The 18,162-nt window shown below is 53.7% G+C and overlaps 2 protein-coding genes and 1 non-coding gene across 9 annotated transcripts in view; all 3 read right to left on the bottom strand.

Moving 5' to 3' along the window:
* Nucleotides 1-2,946, bottom strand: part of SDC3 (syndecan 3) — a gene marked incomplete at its 5' end in the record, with an annotated part of 44,793 nt that extends 41,847 nt beyond the window's left edge. Inside the window, one exon of the mRNA XM_050326091.1 lies at nt 2,698-2,946. Within this exon, the coding sequence (XP_050182048.1) occupies nt 2,698-2,946 (249 nt within the window). The remainder of the gene's footprint in view (nt 1-2,697) is intronic.
* A 3,594-nt stretch (nt 2,947-6,540) lies between these two features.
* The window catches only part of PUM1 (pumilio RNA binding family member 1), a 75,237-nt gene continuing 63,615 nt past the window's right edge, over nt 6,541-18,162 (bottom strand). For 4 of the 7 annotated variants that reach the window (XM_050326121.1, XM_050326124.1, XM_050326125.1 and 1 more), the window contains exons 17-22: nt 17,514-17,648; nt 16,014-16,151; nt 14,365-14,490; nt 13,263-13,384; nt 11,262-11,454; nt 6,541-8,481 (exon numbers count right to left, since the gene is read on the bottom strand). In XM_050326121.1, the coding sequence (XP_050182078.1) occupies nt 8,350-8,481; nt 11,262-11,454; nt 13,263-13,384; nt 14,365-14,490; nt 16,014-16,151; nt 17,514-17,648 (846 nt within the window). In that variant the 3' untranslated portion in view covers nt 6,541-8,349. The remainder of the gene's footprint in view (nt 8,482-11,261; nt 11,455-13,262; nt 13,385-14,364; nt 14,491-16,013; nt 16,152-17,513; nt 17,649-18,162) is intronic. The other 3 variants (XM_050326123.1, XM_050326126.1, XM_050326127.1) reach the window with 1 other exon arrangement.
* On the bottom strand, nt 10,803-10,879 carry LOC126645825 (small nucleolar RNA SNORD103/SNORD85). Its single transcript, XR_007630170.1, has one exon. It is a non-coding gene; the product is annotated as a small nucleolar RNA SNORD103/SNORD85 (small nucleolar RNA).

The following is an 18,162-nucleotide window of genomic DNA, read 5'->3' as shown; positions in this document are numbered from 1 at the left end:
CCTCTGGAGGCACACAAAGGGTTACAGGGACCAATCCCAGCGGGATCCATCCCAGCTTCCCCAAGCCCAGGGCCAGGAGGGATCACAGGAGATCAAAGGGAAGCGCTGAGTCCCGGGAGAGTCGTTAGAGTTTGAAACGCTCCAGCAACGCCAGGTCCCCGAGCCGAGGCTGCAATCCTGTCCCTCTGTCCTCCTGTGCTCCCCGGGGTGGGGACAGGGAGATGCTCATCCCAGGGAGCTCCCAGGCTCGGTGCCAGCGGAGCTGGAGTCGCTCATCCGGTCTCTGCAGTGCAAACACTGAACAAACTCTGCTCCCTGGCAGGGCCTGGGATCTGCCAGTGGGGCTGTGGCACCAACCGCAGCAGGGTGGGCAGATCCAACCCCCATGCCATTATCCAGGCAGTGGCTGGGATGTGCCAGAGCTGTGCCAGGTCCTTGCTCCCTACCCCCGGGGAGAAGCCGAGTCCTCATCCGACGACAACGGACGATTTGAAAGCTTCAGGAAGAGAAGGGCAGAGGAGAGGCCTCGCTCCCATCCTGGTGGGAGAAAGCAGCCTCCTCCATCCCTCAGGCTCCCAATCCCATCCTGGCACTGAACCAGCCCGTGACCTCTGCTGCCTCAATTCCCTCAGCAAACACCGACAACCGCCTGGGCCACGTCCAGCAACTACAGCTGCCCAAAGGGGGAAGGGGAAAAGCTCACCTGGGGAGGAACAAGCACCCACCCAGGGCGCTGGAGATCCCAGCACAGCCACACTCACCTCTCCCCACCGTGGGCACCCAGCCACGGGGGGAGCTGCTGGAGGAGTGTGGGATTCCCAGGAGCAACAGCAAAGGCAATACTGGGCTGAACAAAGCGCCCTTGGATCCAGTGGATTTGCCAGAGGTACCAGCTGAGTGTATCCTGTCCCCTCCACGGCAGCTTCCTCGGGAACACCAAAGCTGTATCTCTATTCCAGAGGGGAAGTGCTGCTGCTGGGAACACCCCTCAGCCAGAAATAGGGGGTGAAGAAATAACCCTCAAACCAGACCCTCAGGAGGAGGGGGACGAGCTCTGAGTGCAGAGCCAGGCCCTGAGACTTCTTCCCCTCTCTTTAAGAGGAGGAGGAGGAGGCAGCTTTCCTCCCCACCACGCTCTCCTGGGCTGTGGAGGGTGTGTGGAAAAAGCATCTTCTGGCTGCAGGAGGGTCCTTCCTGTAGAGCATCACCCCAAAACCAGCGCCCTCCTTCCCCAAAAATGCTCCAACACACGGCTCAGGGCAGGGCTGGGTGCAGGCAGGGTGCAGGCAGGGCTGGGTGCAGGCAGGGCTGGGTGGCTCCCACGGAGGGTCTCCCAGCCGGAGCGTGTCGGTGGGGAGAAGCAGTTTTGGAAGAGCCACGAGGAAGCACAGAGCCTCTTCCTTCAGCCACATGGAACCCTCTCCTGTTCTCCGGGAAAACCAAGCGCTGCCTGCGCAGGCAGGGCTGGATCTGCCCCCATCACCCCTGGGGATGGGAAGGCAGGGGGGGCAAAACCCTTGCAGTTCGTCCTGCCCCCGAAGCAGCAGGAGAGGGTTTCCTCCCTCTCCCCTCTCTCAGGGCAGGGCGCGTTTTTAAGGCGCGTTTCCCAACGACCTTCAAACGGCAGCTGCCCGCAGCCCCTTCCCCACGGCCCCCCACCCTGCCCGCAGCCCCTCCCACGGCCCCCACCCTGCCCGGCCCCGCCCGGGGGTCGCACGGGAGGGGCACCCCGGGTGCTGCCATGGGGGCTGGGGGCTGTGCGGGCAGGGAGGGGCTGGCAGGGGCAGGGTGGGGGGCAGCAGAGCCCCTCGGGAGCTGGGTGTCCCCCCCAGCAGGGTGTGGGTCCTGGAGCCCCCCAAAGCCGGGGGCAGCTCCTGGACCCCCATGTCCGGGACCCCCTGCACGGCGGGTGCGGGTCCCAGGGCGGGTGCCGCGCCCCCTTTCCCACCCGCATGTGCCGCTGCCAGACCCCGCACGGTGCCGGTCCCCCCCACGCCCCCAGCCCGGTGCCCCCCGCCCGCTGCCGATGAACGCTCGGTACCGATGCCGGTGCCAGGTCCCCGGTGCCCCTGCCCGGTGAGAGACCGTGCACGATGCCGGTCCCACCCCACACCCCCCTTTTCCTGCCGGTACCGATCCACACGCTGAGCCCCCGCCCGGGGCCGGGGCCGCTCCCCTCCCGGTTTCGCTGCCGATGCCGATTCCCGCTGACCCCCGTGCGGTGCCGGTCGCGCCCCCTCCCTCGCTGGGTGCCGATCCCACCTCACCCCCCTCCCCGTGCCGATGCCAATCGTCCCTCGCCCTCCGCCCGGTGCCGCTGCCGATTCCCTCGGCCGGTGCCGGTGCCCCCTCGACCCGCTCTCGGTGCCGGTGCCAATCCCACCTCATCCCTCTCCCGGAGCCAGTGCCGATCCCCTCTGACCCTCTCCCGCTGCCGATCCCGCTCCCACCTCACGCCCCTCCTGCTGCGATCCCCGCCGCCCCCTTCCCGGCGCCGGTGCCCCCTCGCCCCCGCCCGGTGCCCCCCGCCCGATCGGTGTCGGTGTCGATCCCACCTCACCCTCCCGTCCCTCCGTCTCCCGGTGTCGATGCCGATCCCCCTCTGACCCCCTCCCGGTGCCGATCCTCCCTGACCTCCTCGGTGCTGATCCCGCTCCGGTGCCCCCGGCTCGCTCCTCGCCAGTCCCCCGCACTCACCAGCGCGGTGCGGGCGCTGAGCAGCAGCAGCAGCAGCAGGAGCGGCACCGGGAGGCTCCGCAGCCCCGGGGCGCCGGCGGCGGCACCTCCCGGGCATCTTCCTGCCGCAAGGACGGTGGCGGCGGCGGCGGGAGGCGGCGGGAGGCGGCGGCGGGGGCGGGAAGGGCGCTTGCTGCCGCCGCCCGCGGGAGGCGGGGCGGTGGGTGCGGGCGGTGGGTGCGGGTCCGTCTCCGCCGCCGCCGCCGCCGCGCCGCCCCGGCCCGGGGAGGGGAGGAGGGGAGGACTGGGGGCCACCCCGTGTCACCTCCCGCCCGGTGTCACCGCCCCGGCACGGCCGTGGCGCGGGGGAGCATCCTGGGGGGCGGGGGAGGAGCGTGGGGTGTGCGGGAGTCCGGGGAGGTTGGGGGTCTGAGGGACAAATGGGGGAATGGGGCAGATTGGGGGACCCTGGGGAAACGGAGGAGGAGGCGGGGGGGCTTCCGGGAGGTGTGGGGTAGATGGGTGGGAGGGGAGTCTGGGGGGATTTGTGGAGGGTGTGAAGCAGATTGGGGGATCTGGGGTTCATGGGGGAGAGCACAGGGGACATATGGAGGGGACTGGGACAGACTGGGAGGACCCTTGAGTAGATGGAGGGCTGGTCCAAGTGGTATATGGAGGGGTGTGGGGCAGATTGAGGGGGGACCTGAGACAGATGGGGGGGTCTGGGGCAGATTGGGGGGACCCTGGGGTATGTATGGGGCAGGATCTGGGGCAGATGAAGGGGGCAGGGGTAGCTAGGATACAGGGGGGGAAGTAAAGGAGGTCACTGGGGCAAACTGGGAGGGATCCAGGGCTAGACAGGAGGGTCTAGGGGGCAGCTGGAGGTACCCAGGGGTAGATGGGAGGAGGGTGAGGGGCAGGTGAGGGGGACTGGGACAGATGGGGTGACACCTGGGGCAGATTAAGGGGACACAGGGATAGATGGGGTGGAGCTGAGGAAACAGGTCACCCCCCTGGGTGGGTTTTGGGGCTGGAGCCACCCCAGGGGTACAACCCAGCAGTGGGAAAACCTCCAGGCATTCTGGAACTCGTGCCAACAGCTCACCCAGCCCCAGCACCGTGCCTCAGTTTCCCCCTTCGAAAAACTTGGGATAACGGTGGGATGAGGGGACAGGGCTGTGTCCTGTTGTGACAGTGACCTCCAAGCAGCTCCTGGGTGACCCTGGGGTGACTTTGGGGGTCTGGTCACCCCGAGGGACCCTGGCAGTGGTGGCTGTGGGAGGGCAGGGCACAGATGGATGGGATGGGAACGAGCCATTTCTCACACACGTGGAATTCCTTCTTTCCCTGTGAAAGGCCTAAAAATAGAGTCTCATAAACCCCCTCGTCTGCCTCCAAAATACACCCTGGGAGGGAGCCAAGGGGGGACAGGGGGAGTTACTGGGTTGAAGGAGGGAAAATCAGCCAAATCCAGTCAAAAATGGAGCTGGACCCCAGACCAGGGGGAGGGGGGACACGGCTCTCCCACCCACCCCCCTACCTGAGCATCCTCCCACTGCCCCTCAGTTAGAAACTCAGAGAAACCCTCTCCACAGGGGTGGGAAGCATCAAGGAGGGGTCTGGGGGCCCCCCCACCTGAGTCACTTGACTCGGTTTTAATTGCTCTGTAATTAGCAGGATCCAAATTAAATTTTTTTTTTAAGTGCATAAATAACACCAGCGAGAAGTGAGGGGCGGGGGAGAGGGGACAAAGCCCGGGGAAAGGAAGGGAGGCGTCCCCGGGGTAGGGAGTGTCCCTGGGACACCGGGAGGGGGACCAGAGAAGGGGGGGGGCATCCCTGGGGCTGGGAGGGTCCTGGAGCACTGGGAGTCACTGGGGCAGTGGGGTGTCCCAGGGCAGGGGAGGGGGGGTAGAGGGGTCCCAGGGCAATGGGGTTGCAGGTCGGAGGGGCTTGTCCCAAGGCAGGGGGTCCCCCGGTGCAGGGGGGTCCCCGAGCGGGGCCGGCAGGGCCGGGCCGGGCGCGTTGCTGGGGCTGCACCGCCCCGCCGTGGCCGCGGCCACCCCTGCAGGGACCGGGACGGGGGGGCCCGGGGGGCCCACGGGGGATTTTCACGCCGAGAGTGGTTTTGAGGGGACCCACGGGAGGGACTTGGGGAGGGCGCGGGGACGGAGGCGATGCCACGGGGTCCTTGTCCCCACCGGGTCCTTGTCCCCACCGCGTCCTTGTCCCCACCGCATCCTTGTCCCCGCCGAGCCCGCGGGGGCAGCGGGATCTGGGAGTGTTCCCTCGGTCTGAGGGAGTGGCGGGGGATCCCAGCTGGGGGTGGGTCCTGGTTTATCTGGTGGATCCCGGGTGATGGGATGGATCCGGGCTGTGTGGGTGGATCCTGGTTTATGTGATGTGTCCTGGGGAATGTGGTGGATCCTGGGACTTCGAATGGATCCTGGCTCGTAGGACGGCCCCTGGCTGATGTGATGTGTCCTGGCTGAGGTGACAGACCCCTGCACTGAGTGACCCAGCCGTGTCCTTCCCGGGCCATGTCCCCTCTGTCACCCTGCCAGGGTCACCCCCAGGCTCACCCCCAGCCGTGCCCATGCTCTGGCACTGCCGCCACACCCTCCCTCCCAGGCCAGGCACGGAGCAGGAGTCCAAAGCTCTGGATGAGAGCTGATCCCATTCCAACACCTCTGCAGGAGGGAAAGGTGCCCAGGGCTGACCCCAAAACCCCGGGGGTCTGGGGGGAAGGAACACGGGCCCTGGGCAGACTCACCTCGCTCTCCAGCCTCACACCCCAGGTAAACACTCAGTGCTAAATTAAACTTTAAAAAAATAGATTTATAACCCTTGGTTTCAGCATGTCCTTCCCCAAACCCCCAGCCAGGCTGCTGCTGGCTGAGCTCCACAACCAGCACCAGATAAATGAGGTGGTGAGGAGCTCAAAGACCCTCAGGGAGCTCCAAGACCCCCAAAAAACAGGTGCCCATGACCTTTGTGGACCGGGGGTCGATGCTGGATCACAGCTTGGCTTCAAACCTTGGGCAGAGATGGTGTCAAAGCCCAAGTCAGCTCTTGCTGAACTTAAGCTCAGGGGTGAGAACAGAACCCCAGTGTGGGTTAGTGTGTCACCCTGTTTGTACAAGCGCTCAGACTCACTGGGATTCCCCAGACAGCCCCTCTGGAAAAGGGTTTTTAAGTCCAGCAGCTGCCCAAGTGCAGCACAGGGACAGGGATGGTCCTGGATGGGGAAAACTGGTGGGAAAGAAAGGTCAATTTTAGGGGTTCTGTTCACACAGGGGATGAAATGCAGAGCTGGAGCTTCCCCAGGACAGGGAATTAGGGGAATAGAAGATGTCAGGGCATCACCTGGGCAGCAGGGGATGATTCCCTGCCCCTTCCTGCCAGAGCTGCTGGGCTTGGAATGGCCAAGGAACACTCAGTGGATGTTCACTCCCAACTTGCTGCCAGAGGAGGAGGTTGAAGGTGCCACAAGTTTGTGTGGGTCCTACAAATCCCAGCCCCAGGAGGAGGGATGGACACGATGGGAAGCAGTGATGGGTTTGAGGTTGCTCTGCTCTTGATTCTCACAGAATCTCAGAGTGGTTTGGGTTGGAAGGGACATCAAAGCCCATCCAGTTCCACTCCTGCCATGGGCAGGGACACCTTTCACTAGCCCAGGTTGCTCCAACCTGGCCTTGGACACTTCCAGTGCCCAACCAGCCTGTGGGGGAAGAACCTTTCCCTGAGATCCAACCTGAGCCTGCCCTGACACAGCTCCAGCCATTCCCTGGGGGCTGTCCCTGCTCACCCAGGGAGATCAGAGGAATCTGCCAACTCCAAGCAAACCTTTCATTAGAGCCAAAGCCAGATTCCAAAGTTCTGTATTTTTCAAAATAAAGATCACACGTTGTTTAGAGACAATCTACACAAGAGTTACAAAAAATAGTCGCCCAGGCATAAGCATACACAGGTTTGTTAATTATACACATATGGTTACAAGTGTGCTTGCAAAAAAGTTCATTGGAAATATACACAAGGCTCTGTAAATGTACACCGTGTAGTGTTACAATTCTATATTCAAACAAGGAAAATTGACAGTATGTTACATTCACTTACAAGTAGACAAAATGCAAAATACAGTTCATCTTCTGTACAAAAAGGGAAGGTGATTCACACTTTACAAGGTGAAAAGGGACTCTGATTGTAAGGAAAACTCGGGGGGGGGGCTGTACTTTTGCACTTTTTGTTTCTTACTGTCACAAAATAAGCAAAACATTACTTTGTAAGAGTCAAAAAAACACTATTTGGAACTGAATCAGTTTTGTAGAACATTTAGAAAGGATCGCTACCGTTCAACTAGGTGACAAATAAAACCAAGCATTTATTTTTCTTTCTTTTTCTTTTTTAAACATTAACTAGGCTGTATAAAGAGAACATTTCCTTCAAAAGAAAAAATTTACTTCTGGTTGAAATTACAATTTACAATATACAACACTATATGCTACGACCATAAAAGGTGTGAATATACACTGAAATGCACAGGTTTTGCTAATTCTTTTTTTTTTTGTTTTCTTACCAAAAAACGGGTTTTTATGTCGATTCAAACTTCTCCACATTTACATTACAGAGGTTTACAAATGTACAATTGTACAGTCAGAAGTATGTTCCACTACTAGGGTACATTATAGATACAGATCAGACATCAAAACAAGAAAATACTACAAATTTTTATATATGTAAAGTCTACACCAAGTATACACTATATATTTATAGAAGCAAGACCAAAGCCGAGTTGGATTTTTGTTTCTTTTTTTTTATGTTTTTTTTTTGTTTTTTTTTCCTCATGCTAAATAATCAAATTTGTGTCTCTCCAGGTGAACAGACCAGAGGAGGCAGTAAACAGGTGTACCCCCACCCCCCACTTTAAAAACCCACTCTGGGTGTTTTTCTCCCCCAAAACGCCAGCTAAGCTCCCTCCTTCAGCATGTTATACTCACCAATAAAATAAAATTAAAAAAAAAAAAAAAATCAGAAAGAAAGCAATTAAAAAGTTTTAAAAACTGGATTTTCTTTCTTGGTTTTGGTTGTTTGGTTTTTTTTTTTAAACCCAAGCTTTAAGTTGAATTTTTTTTTTTGTCTTTTTTAGTATTTATAAACAGCGTTAAATGAGTCGGGTCATTTAACTGAAATTCAAACTTCTGGCTGATTTTTTTGACTAAAAGGAGAAAAAAATAAAACCAAAGAAGTGTTTGCAAAATGTTGCCCGTCAGGCAAATGAATTAAAAAGTTGTGGGTTTTTTTTTTTTGTTTTTTTTTCCCCTGTTTGTTTTCTTCAAACCAACCACCCTGAAAGTTTCCACATTTGGAATATAGATACAACAGTGAACAAAAAAAATGTGGCCTTCCATGTACATCTGAGACCTATGTACAAGTATTCTATACACCAGTAAAACAGCAGGGCAATTAGTTAATTAAAAAAAATAATTAGTACATGTTATGCATAATAAAATTAAAGAAATTTACAAAGGCTTTGCTTTTTTTTTTTTTTCTTTTTCTTTGTTTTGTTTTGTTTGTTTGTTTGTTTTTAGCAACCGTAGAGGTGGATTTTTAGTGTGAATTGGGGTGTTGGTGGTTGCTGGTTGTGGGGGCCGGGGGTGGCTCTGGTGGGGCCACCTCAGATGATGCCGTTGGGGGGGCCACAGATGGGCCCCAGGTCCACCCCGTTCTTCATGTAGTACTTCTCCAGCTTGGCCAGGATGTGTTTGCCGTAGGTGTATTTGCGCAGGGTCGCGATGTGAGGCCGGATCTGCGAGGGGAAAGCACAAAAAGTGGGATTTAGGAACCTGTGTCATGGTCAGGTCCGTCCCCAGCGAGCTCCGGGTCCTGCCAGAGTGGCAAAAACACCTGAGGTATCACAGAATATCCAGAACCCACAAGGATTATCCATCCCACTCCTGGCCCTGCACAGACACCCCAACAATCCCCCTGTGCCCCAGAGGATCAGCCAAAGCCTCCTGCAGCTCTGGCAGCCTTGGGGCTGTGCCCACTGCCCTCACAGGTGGGATTTTTCACCTGGGCAAGCAGGTGGCACCATGGGTTTAAATTTAGTGGTTTCACACTGAAGGAGGGTTAGATGGGGTACTGGGGAGAAATTGTTCCCTGTGAGGGTGGGCAGCCCCTGGCACAGGTTGCCCAGAGAAGCTGTGGCTGCCCCTGAATCCCTGGAAGTGTCCAAGGCCAGGTTGGAGCAACCTGGGCTGGTGGAAGGTGTCCCTGCTGTGGGACTGGATGCGCTTTGAGGTCCCTTCCAACCCAAACCATTCCAGGATTTCATTACTCTGACTTTCTGCTCTCCAAGCGGGAGCTGCAGCCAGGATGAGGGAATAGCCAGGCCTCATGGACAGCATTCCCTGCTCCATAGGTGGACACATCCCCACCACTGACCATCAACCTCCCATGGGAAACCCATCCCAACCTTATCCTCTGTCAGCAGCTCAGCCTCCAGCCCTGTAAACTCCTGTTTCACCTCCAGGACCCACCTCCCAACAACCACCAACCCCTGCCTTGGCTCCCCACACCCCATTCCCAAGGTCTGATGGCTGTGCTGAGGAAAAGGAGCAGTGAAGCTCCCCAGGTCCCACAATTCCTTCTTTGTTGCCCTTCATTCCCAACACTTCCTTTTTCTTTACTGACAGAACTGTTAAAATGACTCTTCAATTCTGTTTTTTCAAACAAATCACCCTCTTTAACCCCGCACAAAGTGCTGTTTGTACAACAGCCACATTCCCAATCCAGAGCAATTTCCACAGTGCCTAAGCTCCACTTTCCCAGACTTTCCTTCAGCCTGATATCACAGCTCAAATCTTCCTATTCACTCAGCCCTATTTAGCTGTCAACCCAGTGCTATTTTTGACAGCCCCACTGATAATCTAATTTGCATTTGATTCCAAAGACTTTGCTTGACAGGAAGAAGAAAGTAACATCAGTGATGATAATTTGTGTATTTTTCTAACATACAGCTCTCTGTTATAGATTAGCAGAGCTACAGGCCCTTCTGCTGCAGTTAAATTGGGTGTATCCCCTGCCAGACATCTCCATTTAATTATCTTCAGCATTTCTTCTGGACTAAAACAGATTCTGGTTTAAAAGAACTACTTTGAGTGATTCCTAAATGTAAGAATTAACCTTCCTGAAGATTATTTCAGCTGTTTATGATGATTAATCTACCGAACAACTGCAGCTCACTCACACTAATTCCCACTATTTATAGAAAACCCACTTGGTCTGTTTTACTCAAGGATTCTTAAATATAGTAAGAAAAAAATCTTCATTAGGATTTCAATACCTGACACTGTTCACACTTCCTCTTAAAAATAAATCAATGAACAGGGGGTTTTCCAAGTCAGTGTCAGGTAGGATTTCATTTCTGTTAAGAGCTCCAGATGGAATTGGGGTTTTTCAGCAAGGAACACACCCCAAAAACATCTCCCTGAAGAAAATAACCTCAGTTCTACCACCCAATTCAATCCTAATATTTTCCATTCCTTCAATTACAAAGCCCTGCAAATGTGACCTTTCATGGCAGGGAAAAATGAAGACATTCCCTGATTTCAGAGCTCCCTGCCCTTGGGACAGCAGGCAAACAGCCCTTGGGGTTGGACTGGCAGAAAGGGAGATTTCCTTCCAAAATGGCTTCATTTTCGACAAATATGAAGTTCCAGGACGGTTCTGCACTCAAACATTGCAGTATAATGCTAAACCATAGTAGTTTTGGACATCAGCAGGAATTTCCTCATGGAAAGGCTGTTCAGGGGCTGCCCAGGGGGTTGTGGAGTCCCTGGAGGTGTCCCAGGAAGGACTGGACGTGGCACTCAGTGCTCTGGGCTGGGGGACAAGGTGGGCACTGGGCACAGAGTGGACTCCATGGGCTGGGAGGGCTTTTCTAACCTCAAGGACTCTGGGATTCTGTGAAGTCTCCCATCAAAACTCACTCCAAAGCGCCCAGCAGAGGATTTGGTTGGTGGGGTGCGCTCGGAGGGGGCAGCGGTGCGGGGTCACCCCACAGCCCTCCTGAAGGGACACCGGGACAGGCAGGGCTGGGAGCCCACAGGGCCAGGGCTGGGCAGGTCTGGCTCAGCCACACAGAGCGCTACAACTGCTCTCATCAGCCACTCAGAGAGGGCAAGGGTGTCATCACTGCCAGAGCCCAGGGACCTGCCAGGGCCCAGCGCCCGGACACCAGTCCTGGAGGGCTGAGCAGGGTGTGCTGAGAGGGCAGGGCTGGGGCAGGGGGGCACAGGGACTGTGGCTGTCCCTGGATCCCTGGAAGTGTCCAAGGCCAGGTTGGACAGGGCTTGGAGCAACCTGGGCTAGTGGAAGGTGTCCCTGCCCATGGCAGGGGGTTGGGAACGAGATGAGCTTTCCAACCTGTTCTATAACCTTCACATTCCAGCTGCTGCTGAAAAACCCAACCCAACCACCTCTGGCATTTAGGAAGCTCATTCCAAACCAATCCTCAGTCTCATTCTCTCTCCTCATCCACAGCGACGAGCTCTGCCTCCTTACCCACCCACAGCAGCCGCTCACCTTGTGCATGACAATCTTCCTTTGGGCTGGCTCTGCCACGTCGATCATCTTCTGCACCACGTAGTTGGCATATTGATCCTTCATCATGGTGTATAAGGCACTGTGGGGGCCGTCGTTCATGGTGCACACCTCGTCGATCAGCATGGCCCGCTCCGTGCGCGACGCGTGCGTCACGCACTTCTCCACCACGTTACTGCAACGACACGGCAGGGACAGCCCGTGAGCCACGAACCCCTCTGGCCTTCCCAGCCAAGCCCCAGGAGGTCTCTCGTGCTGACAGAGTAGGTGCCACCTCCTGTGCTCTCCCTCATTTTGGGGCGCAGGGAGGTGGTGGTGGAGTTCAGAGAGAGCAGAGCTTGGGATCTGCTTGAGAGGGAATCTGGGAAATGGACCAGTTCAGGTTTTATTGCACCCGAATTTGTGCAAATTCTACAGTGATCAGTGTCTGCTCTCAAAGTGTGTCCATCAGAGAATCACAGAATCACAGGATATTCTGAGTTGGGAAGGACCCACAAGTGGAATGGCTCATAGTCCATTCCTCTCCACCACAACAACACAACGAGGAGAATCCAGGGCTTTCCAGCCAACCCCAGGGAAATCTCTCAAGCTGCCAGCAAGGGCAGGTCATTTGGGACAGAGGGAGGTGCTGGTAGAGTTCAGTGAGGTGAAACACGAGAGCTGAACTTGGGATCTGTGAGGGAATTTGGGAAATGGACCAGCTCAGGTTTCCTTTCACCCAAATCTGTGCAGTTTTACAGCAATGTTGTATGAGATCAGTGCCTGTTCTCATCAGAGAATCACAGAATATTCTGAAGGATACTGGAAGGGACCCACAAGGATCAGAGTCCAACTCTGATGAAGTAAATGGTTCACACAGGGATCAAACTCACACCTCGGTGTTTTTAGCACCAGGCTCCAGAAGGAGTTCTTTTGTTTGGTTTTCTCTGTACTGGAACACAATGGGAATGGAGATCCAAGGTTAGAACAACAGGGAAATGCTTATTCAGGAATGAAAAATCTCAGCAAAGGCAGAGAATTTCCAGAATTCCTGAATATATTAATGACTCTTCTCCGCTCTCCGGAGAGCCAAGTTAAGTAGGATACATGAAAGGGGACCAAGACATGTGCTGGTCTCATCTTCCACATCCCTGCCTGACTCACAGAACCATCAGTGGTTTGCTCAGCTCAGGGGACATCCCACACTAATTACTGCTCCATCTGAAAAGGAGTTTAGGAAAAAAGAGCAAGGCAAGTCAGGGAGGGAAGAACCTGAAATAACAACATGAAGACCACGCTCTCCTAAATCTCATTAATGTTACACCTCCCTTGTGTCCCCAAGTGCTGAAGCACTATTTTACTCATCACAGAAAGGGGGAATATTGAGCCTTTGAAGAGCTCAGCCTTCCTGTTCAGTGGCTGGAAGCACATGCAGCAGGAATTTACACAGGTGGGAAGTGTTGCTTTGTCCTCACAGCCACAAAGGCACCTGGGTTTTGCTTTACCCACATGCAGCTCTGCAGCATTTGGAGTCAAAGCTGGGAATGCTGAGAGGGAATCCCTGTGCACATCTCCAAAGGGACTGCAAGGCTCAGCACATCAAAATGCTGGGAAATGGTGCTGTGAACATAAATTCTTCTGTGAAAAGGGTTTCTCAAATGCCTTTCACAGCATCCCTGGGGGGAGTGAAACGCTCTGAGGGCATGTTATTATCAAGGGACAGTGACCACTTAAAACCCACCAAAATAAATCAGATAAAACACACAGGAACTCTTGGCCAAGTTCAGGAGCTTGGATCAGAGCTCCTCTTCCACATTCACATCCTCCTCCATTACCCTAAGACTTACCTTGCCGATGCACCCCACGTTATAACAGCTATAAATAACATTTTTTTCTATTGAGCAAAAAGTTATTTTCACCTATTTCACCTCCCTACAACCCACCCCTAACTCTTGTGTGTCCATGCTCCCAGAGGGCTGGGGGCTTTAAGGAAGGAATTCATACCTAGCAAATTTATGTTGACTCAACACGAGCACGTTGCCTCTAATTTCTGCTACAATCTTGCTCTTATCCTCGGGCCGACCATGTTCTAGTACATGCTGGATAACATAGTTCCCATACTGATCCTGTTTGAGAGACAGCAGAAGTGTGTGACAAAAGGTGGACAGGAACCATTCACAGCAAACCAGTTCCCCAGATGCAATCAGAGTTACAAACTTCAGCTAAAAACTGATTAAAGTATCTACCATACAAATCGTCTCAGTACTTGCTACTCCCACAAAATCCATTCTAGAGTGGAAAAATGCTACATTCCTGTAGCAATGATATCCACTGTAAAAATCAAAACAATGTTCTTCCACAGGAAATGTCAGTATTCTGCTTATTCCCAGTTTATTCCTTTTCTCCAGGTTTAAATCTATCCAATCCCATGTCCTGGAGGGCTGTGCCACGGGACATTGTCCTGAAGCATATTCATGTTCTGAATTTGGGGATACTCAGAGCCCAGGATATAAATACTGCAGTCCACAATCCCAGAAATGGCCTGATGCCTCAAATCCATGTCCAACCTCTTCCCACTTCCCAAATCCTGAGCCACACGGGACAGGCTTTGTTTGCTGGATTAGCTCAATCCACTGTGCCCCAAAAGCAGGATCCATGTAAAATCCTGCTAAACCAGGTTCTCAGAAGGACTGCAAGGAAGAGGAAAGGCAGCCAGGAAGGGGGTGTGCATAAAACCAACTCATTTTAAGAACAATTACTTGGCACTTCCTTTTCCTGGGAATAATCAGCTCTTGGCACAGGCTCCCTTCAGCTCCCACTTGCACTGTGACTTCTGCAAGGAAGCACCAGGACATGCTTCCACTTGGGATCCATCCCAAAGAGGAATGTCACTACACCTCTGCTACCCCATGGACATGTGCACGTGACCAAAGCAGCCAGTGCTGATCAATTCCTGCTCCTTCCCATTCCTCCTGGGAAGGGAATCCCTGTGTTCCCACAGCGCCAGCAGCGCTACGGCCCCGCACAGGCTGCAGGAGCTTTCCCAGCACGAAGCAGAGACCCAGAAACATCTCCCAGCAGCTGCATCCCCCCTTCCCACACCCACCTGGACCAGCTGCTCGGTGTGTTGGTGAAGCTCCTCCAAGATGGGCAGGGTCTGCTCGGGAAGACAGTGCTCCAGGATCCTCTGGATCACGCGGCAGCCGTAGGGGTGCGTGGACAACGCGAACACCTGGGCCCAGCAGAGACAAAGCACAGGCACCAACACCTCCATTAGCCCTTGGCAAGCCTAGGAACCTTCCACACCTAAATGCACACGTGGTGGTTTCTCCTGGCCAGCTCCAGAGAGCATCCAATGCAACTGGAAACATCTGTTCCCTGCTGGCAGGTGATCACAGCCCATCCCTACCTGCGCTTCAGCATCCCCATCCACGGGACGGGAAAACCAATGGTAAAGCCTCTCGACTAACAAAAGAACCCTGGGACAACCAGGCTCTTATTAGGAACTGCTTCAGGGGAACAATTCCAACATGTAATTTGAGCTATGTAAGAAATGGTATCAGCCAGGAAAGTTAAAAATGTCCAGCAAAGGATTTTCCTCAACCGTTTGGATTTGTTTAAAAGCCTTAACAGCGCTTAGGAGAAGTGACAACAAAGAACCCATCTCCTTTCTAAAGGATTAGCAAATCTGTGGGTAAGAACATGACACGTTGTGTTACTGCTGCTCAGTTTTGTGTCTCAAGCACAAAGTCCTGTTTGGCTGCCCTGAATTAACAACAGCAGTAAATCTGAGCACTGAAGTTAAATCAACAGTTTGAATGTTTTTAATAATGATTGAGTAAACTGTGCAGGGAAACAGGGCTTGGAGTGCAATTAAGTGCAGGAAAACAGTCTGGAGGTGATAAGTTTGATCCTCCATGTGATGGTTCAGATGAAACTGGGATGGTTGGTCAAGGAAATGTCAGTGCCATCAACTTTCTGCCTTCCCAAACCCCCTAAGGAAGGGCCAAAGCTAAACTCTAACCAGCAAATCTGCTGAGCAAATTCCCAGCTAGAATCATGCTTGTTTTGACACAGCCAAGCAAGTCCCCCACTTTCCCAGCTGACCCAGGACTAAGAACTCCTGGTTCCTGCTGGGAGAGCCCCTGGCTGTCCTCACATCCCTGGGGCAAATCCCTCAACACTTCAAAGTCCCCCTGCAAAGCCAATTAAGCTGAGGTTGGGAACACCCAAAGCAGCACCCCTGTAATGGGAGATGAGCTGACTGCAGGCAGAGCGAAGCCAGCTACACAACTGGGATCGATCCAGGACAGCACAGCAATAAAAATCCCATCAGAATCGGGCACAATTGCCCTTTTCTAGATTAAACTCCAATTATTCCTCTGGTCTAAGGCCCTTGGGAATCAGCATTCCTCCTAATCCCCCCCTCACAGACAGGGATCACAACGAAAGTTTGCTCCAGCCAGCACAGCACTCTGCTCACTGCCAAGATGGATTAGGGAGAGACTCGTTTTCCCTCCATCAGTCAAAACCACTTGATGTTCCAGAAGAACAGCCTTTTGCAGGGATGCTTTGCTGTGACAGATCTGCACAGAAATGATAACACAGACGTGACCAAGGAGCTTCAGGGCTCCCTCCCGTGGCTGCATCAACCTCTCAACCGACACTTGCCGAGATTTACAATTCCAGAGAGTTCAGCAAGCCACAGCCACTCTGAGGCTGCTAAAACCAGGAATATAAGGAGTGAGAACTTACCTGGCCCTTAAAGGCATCGATGATGAACTGCAGGGACTGAGGCTGCACGCACTCAATGCACTTCTGCACCACGTGGTTCCCGTTCTGGTCTTTCACACACTTGAGGACGTGCCCGTCCAGCTCCCGAACCATCTCGTTCTATGAGGGGCAGAGAGGACAAACAGAAAGCACCACCAGCATTCCCAGCTGAGGGAAGGCACTGGCATGCCCTGCTCAGGGATTATGACAGGTATGAAGGGTGTACTTCCAACTGGGAGTTCTCCAGTGGCCAAGTGCTGGGCTACAGAAACCATCAGGAAAAATCCTGCTGTGATATCCTATTGGAAAGCTGGGCTGGTGGAAGGTGTTCCTGCCATGGCAGGGGTGGGACAGGATGACCTTTAAGATCCATTCCAACCCAAACAATTCCATCACTCTATGAAGATGAAGCCCTCCTTCCATTACCCAAGAAATATCCAAATTAAAGTCATTTAACTGAGCCACAACTCCCCCCTGCATCCCCCATTTTCTCCTCAAAGAGAACAAATCTAAAATGCCCAAAGTTCACAAACTTTCTGGGTACATCAGTGTTCCATGTCACTAAAATGGGCTCACAGCTCTAGGATCTGAACTTGCTGGTATTTAGTGACTGAGCAGATGAAGTTCAGACATGACTAAGGTACCCCACGTGCAGGCTGAAAGTTTCCCTCAGAAACAGAGAATGACACTTCTGGGGGATTTTAACGCTCTGACAGAAACTGGATGAGTTCAGTTTGTAACTGAATCCAACCCAGGCGTTTTGGGAGCACCGAGAACTCCAAAATGCCATTCTGGAGGAAGACAGTAAATCCTTGGAGCAGCATGACTGGAGCTCGGGCACCACCCTGCTGACACACTGAGGCTTAGCTCAGGCTCAGCCTAAGGGAAGGAGCATTCCTAAAGCCTCTTCCAGTTCTTAATTTAATAACTTCCATTGAGATTCCTGTACCACAACTCCCAACCCCTTTATGAGCAGCCTGCCCAGTGTATTTCTCATCATAATTCATTGTTCCCAAAACCCTTGAGGAAGTGCTTTATTAATGAGCTCTGAGTGGGACTCTGGCTATCAGCCACATCTCTCCAGTGCCAGAACCAGGAGCTCCTCATCCATCTCCCTGCAGGAAAGCAGAATATTGACCCACATAGCAAGGCAGTGATAACTCGGTGAATATTAAAGGCAAAACTGTGGCTTCCTTCAAGGGATTTCAAAATATCTTTTAAGTCACCCTCATTCTCAGTTTCCCCTCCATACATAATCTGCTTCCAGGGAATTAACAGAGCCTCACGCCCAGGTAAGTGGAGCAAGCAGATGACACGAGGTGGCACGTACTCATCATGCACATGGGAACACGACAAAACATGCCAAGAAACCAAACCAAAGGCACACCAGGCACAGAGGGACAGAAGAGCAGGTTCAGGAATGTTAAAAAAACCAAACCAACAAAAAAAAACATCAAGAAGAAAGTTAAAATTGAAACTTACAATTACCTGCTGGTCTGGGGGGATGAACTCCAGGGCCTTCTGGATCACCCTGCAGCCGTACATCTGCAGTGCCAGGGACAGCACGTGCCCACGGATGCGCTCTGCCAGGGCCAGCTTCTGCTCCAGGCTGCCAAACTGGGGAGGGCACAACCAGTCACTGCAGGCACAGCCCCATCCCACGGCCACACGTGGCACAGCTGCCACGCTGAGGGGTGAGGCAACAAGCTCTGGGTGTGCCAAGAAGGTGGGAAGTGCCCACCCCCCACCTCGGTGAGGGGGAACAGGCACGGGGCAGGTGAGTTGTGTGTCTGCCTGACACGTGTGAAACGCTCCTGGAGCCACTAACCCTGAAGGATGGATAGACAGGTCACAGCCCCAAGCCTGCCAGAGCTGCAGGAGGGTTTGGACAACGCTCCGAGGGACAGGGTGGGATTGTTGGGGTGTCTGTGCAGGGCCAGGGTTTGGACTGGATGGTCCTTGTGGGTCCCTCCCAGCCCAGAACATTCTGTGATTCTGAATTATTGGGCAAAAGTACCACGAACACTTGTGGAGAAGGACCAGACCAGTGCCAGAGGGAGGGATGGGGGGTATGCCCAACCTCCTGGTATGGAACACAACATTCATCCAGCAGATGCTGTTTGCTGGAAAA

Source organism: Myiozetetes cayanensis, unplaced genomic scaffold (genome assembly GCF_022539395.1).
Source record: "Myiozetetes cayanensis isolate MyiCay16 unplaced genomic scaffold, myiCay2020 scf31, whole genome shotgun sequence".
Taxonomy (NCBI): domain Eukaryota; kingdom Metazoa; phylum Chordata; class Aves; order Passeriformes; family Tyrannidae; genus Myiozetetes; species Myiozetetes cayanensis.
The sequence above is the reverse complement of the archived record's forward strand: the minus strand, read 5'-3'. Positions and strand labels throughout refer to the sequence as shown.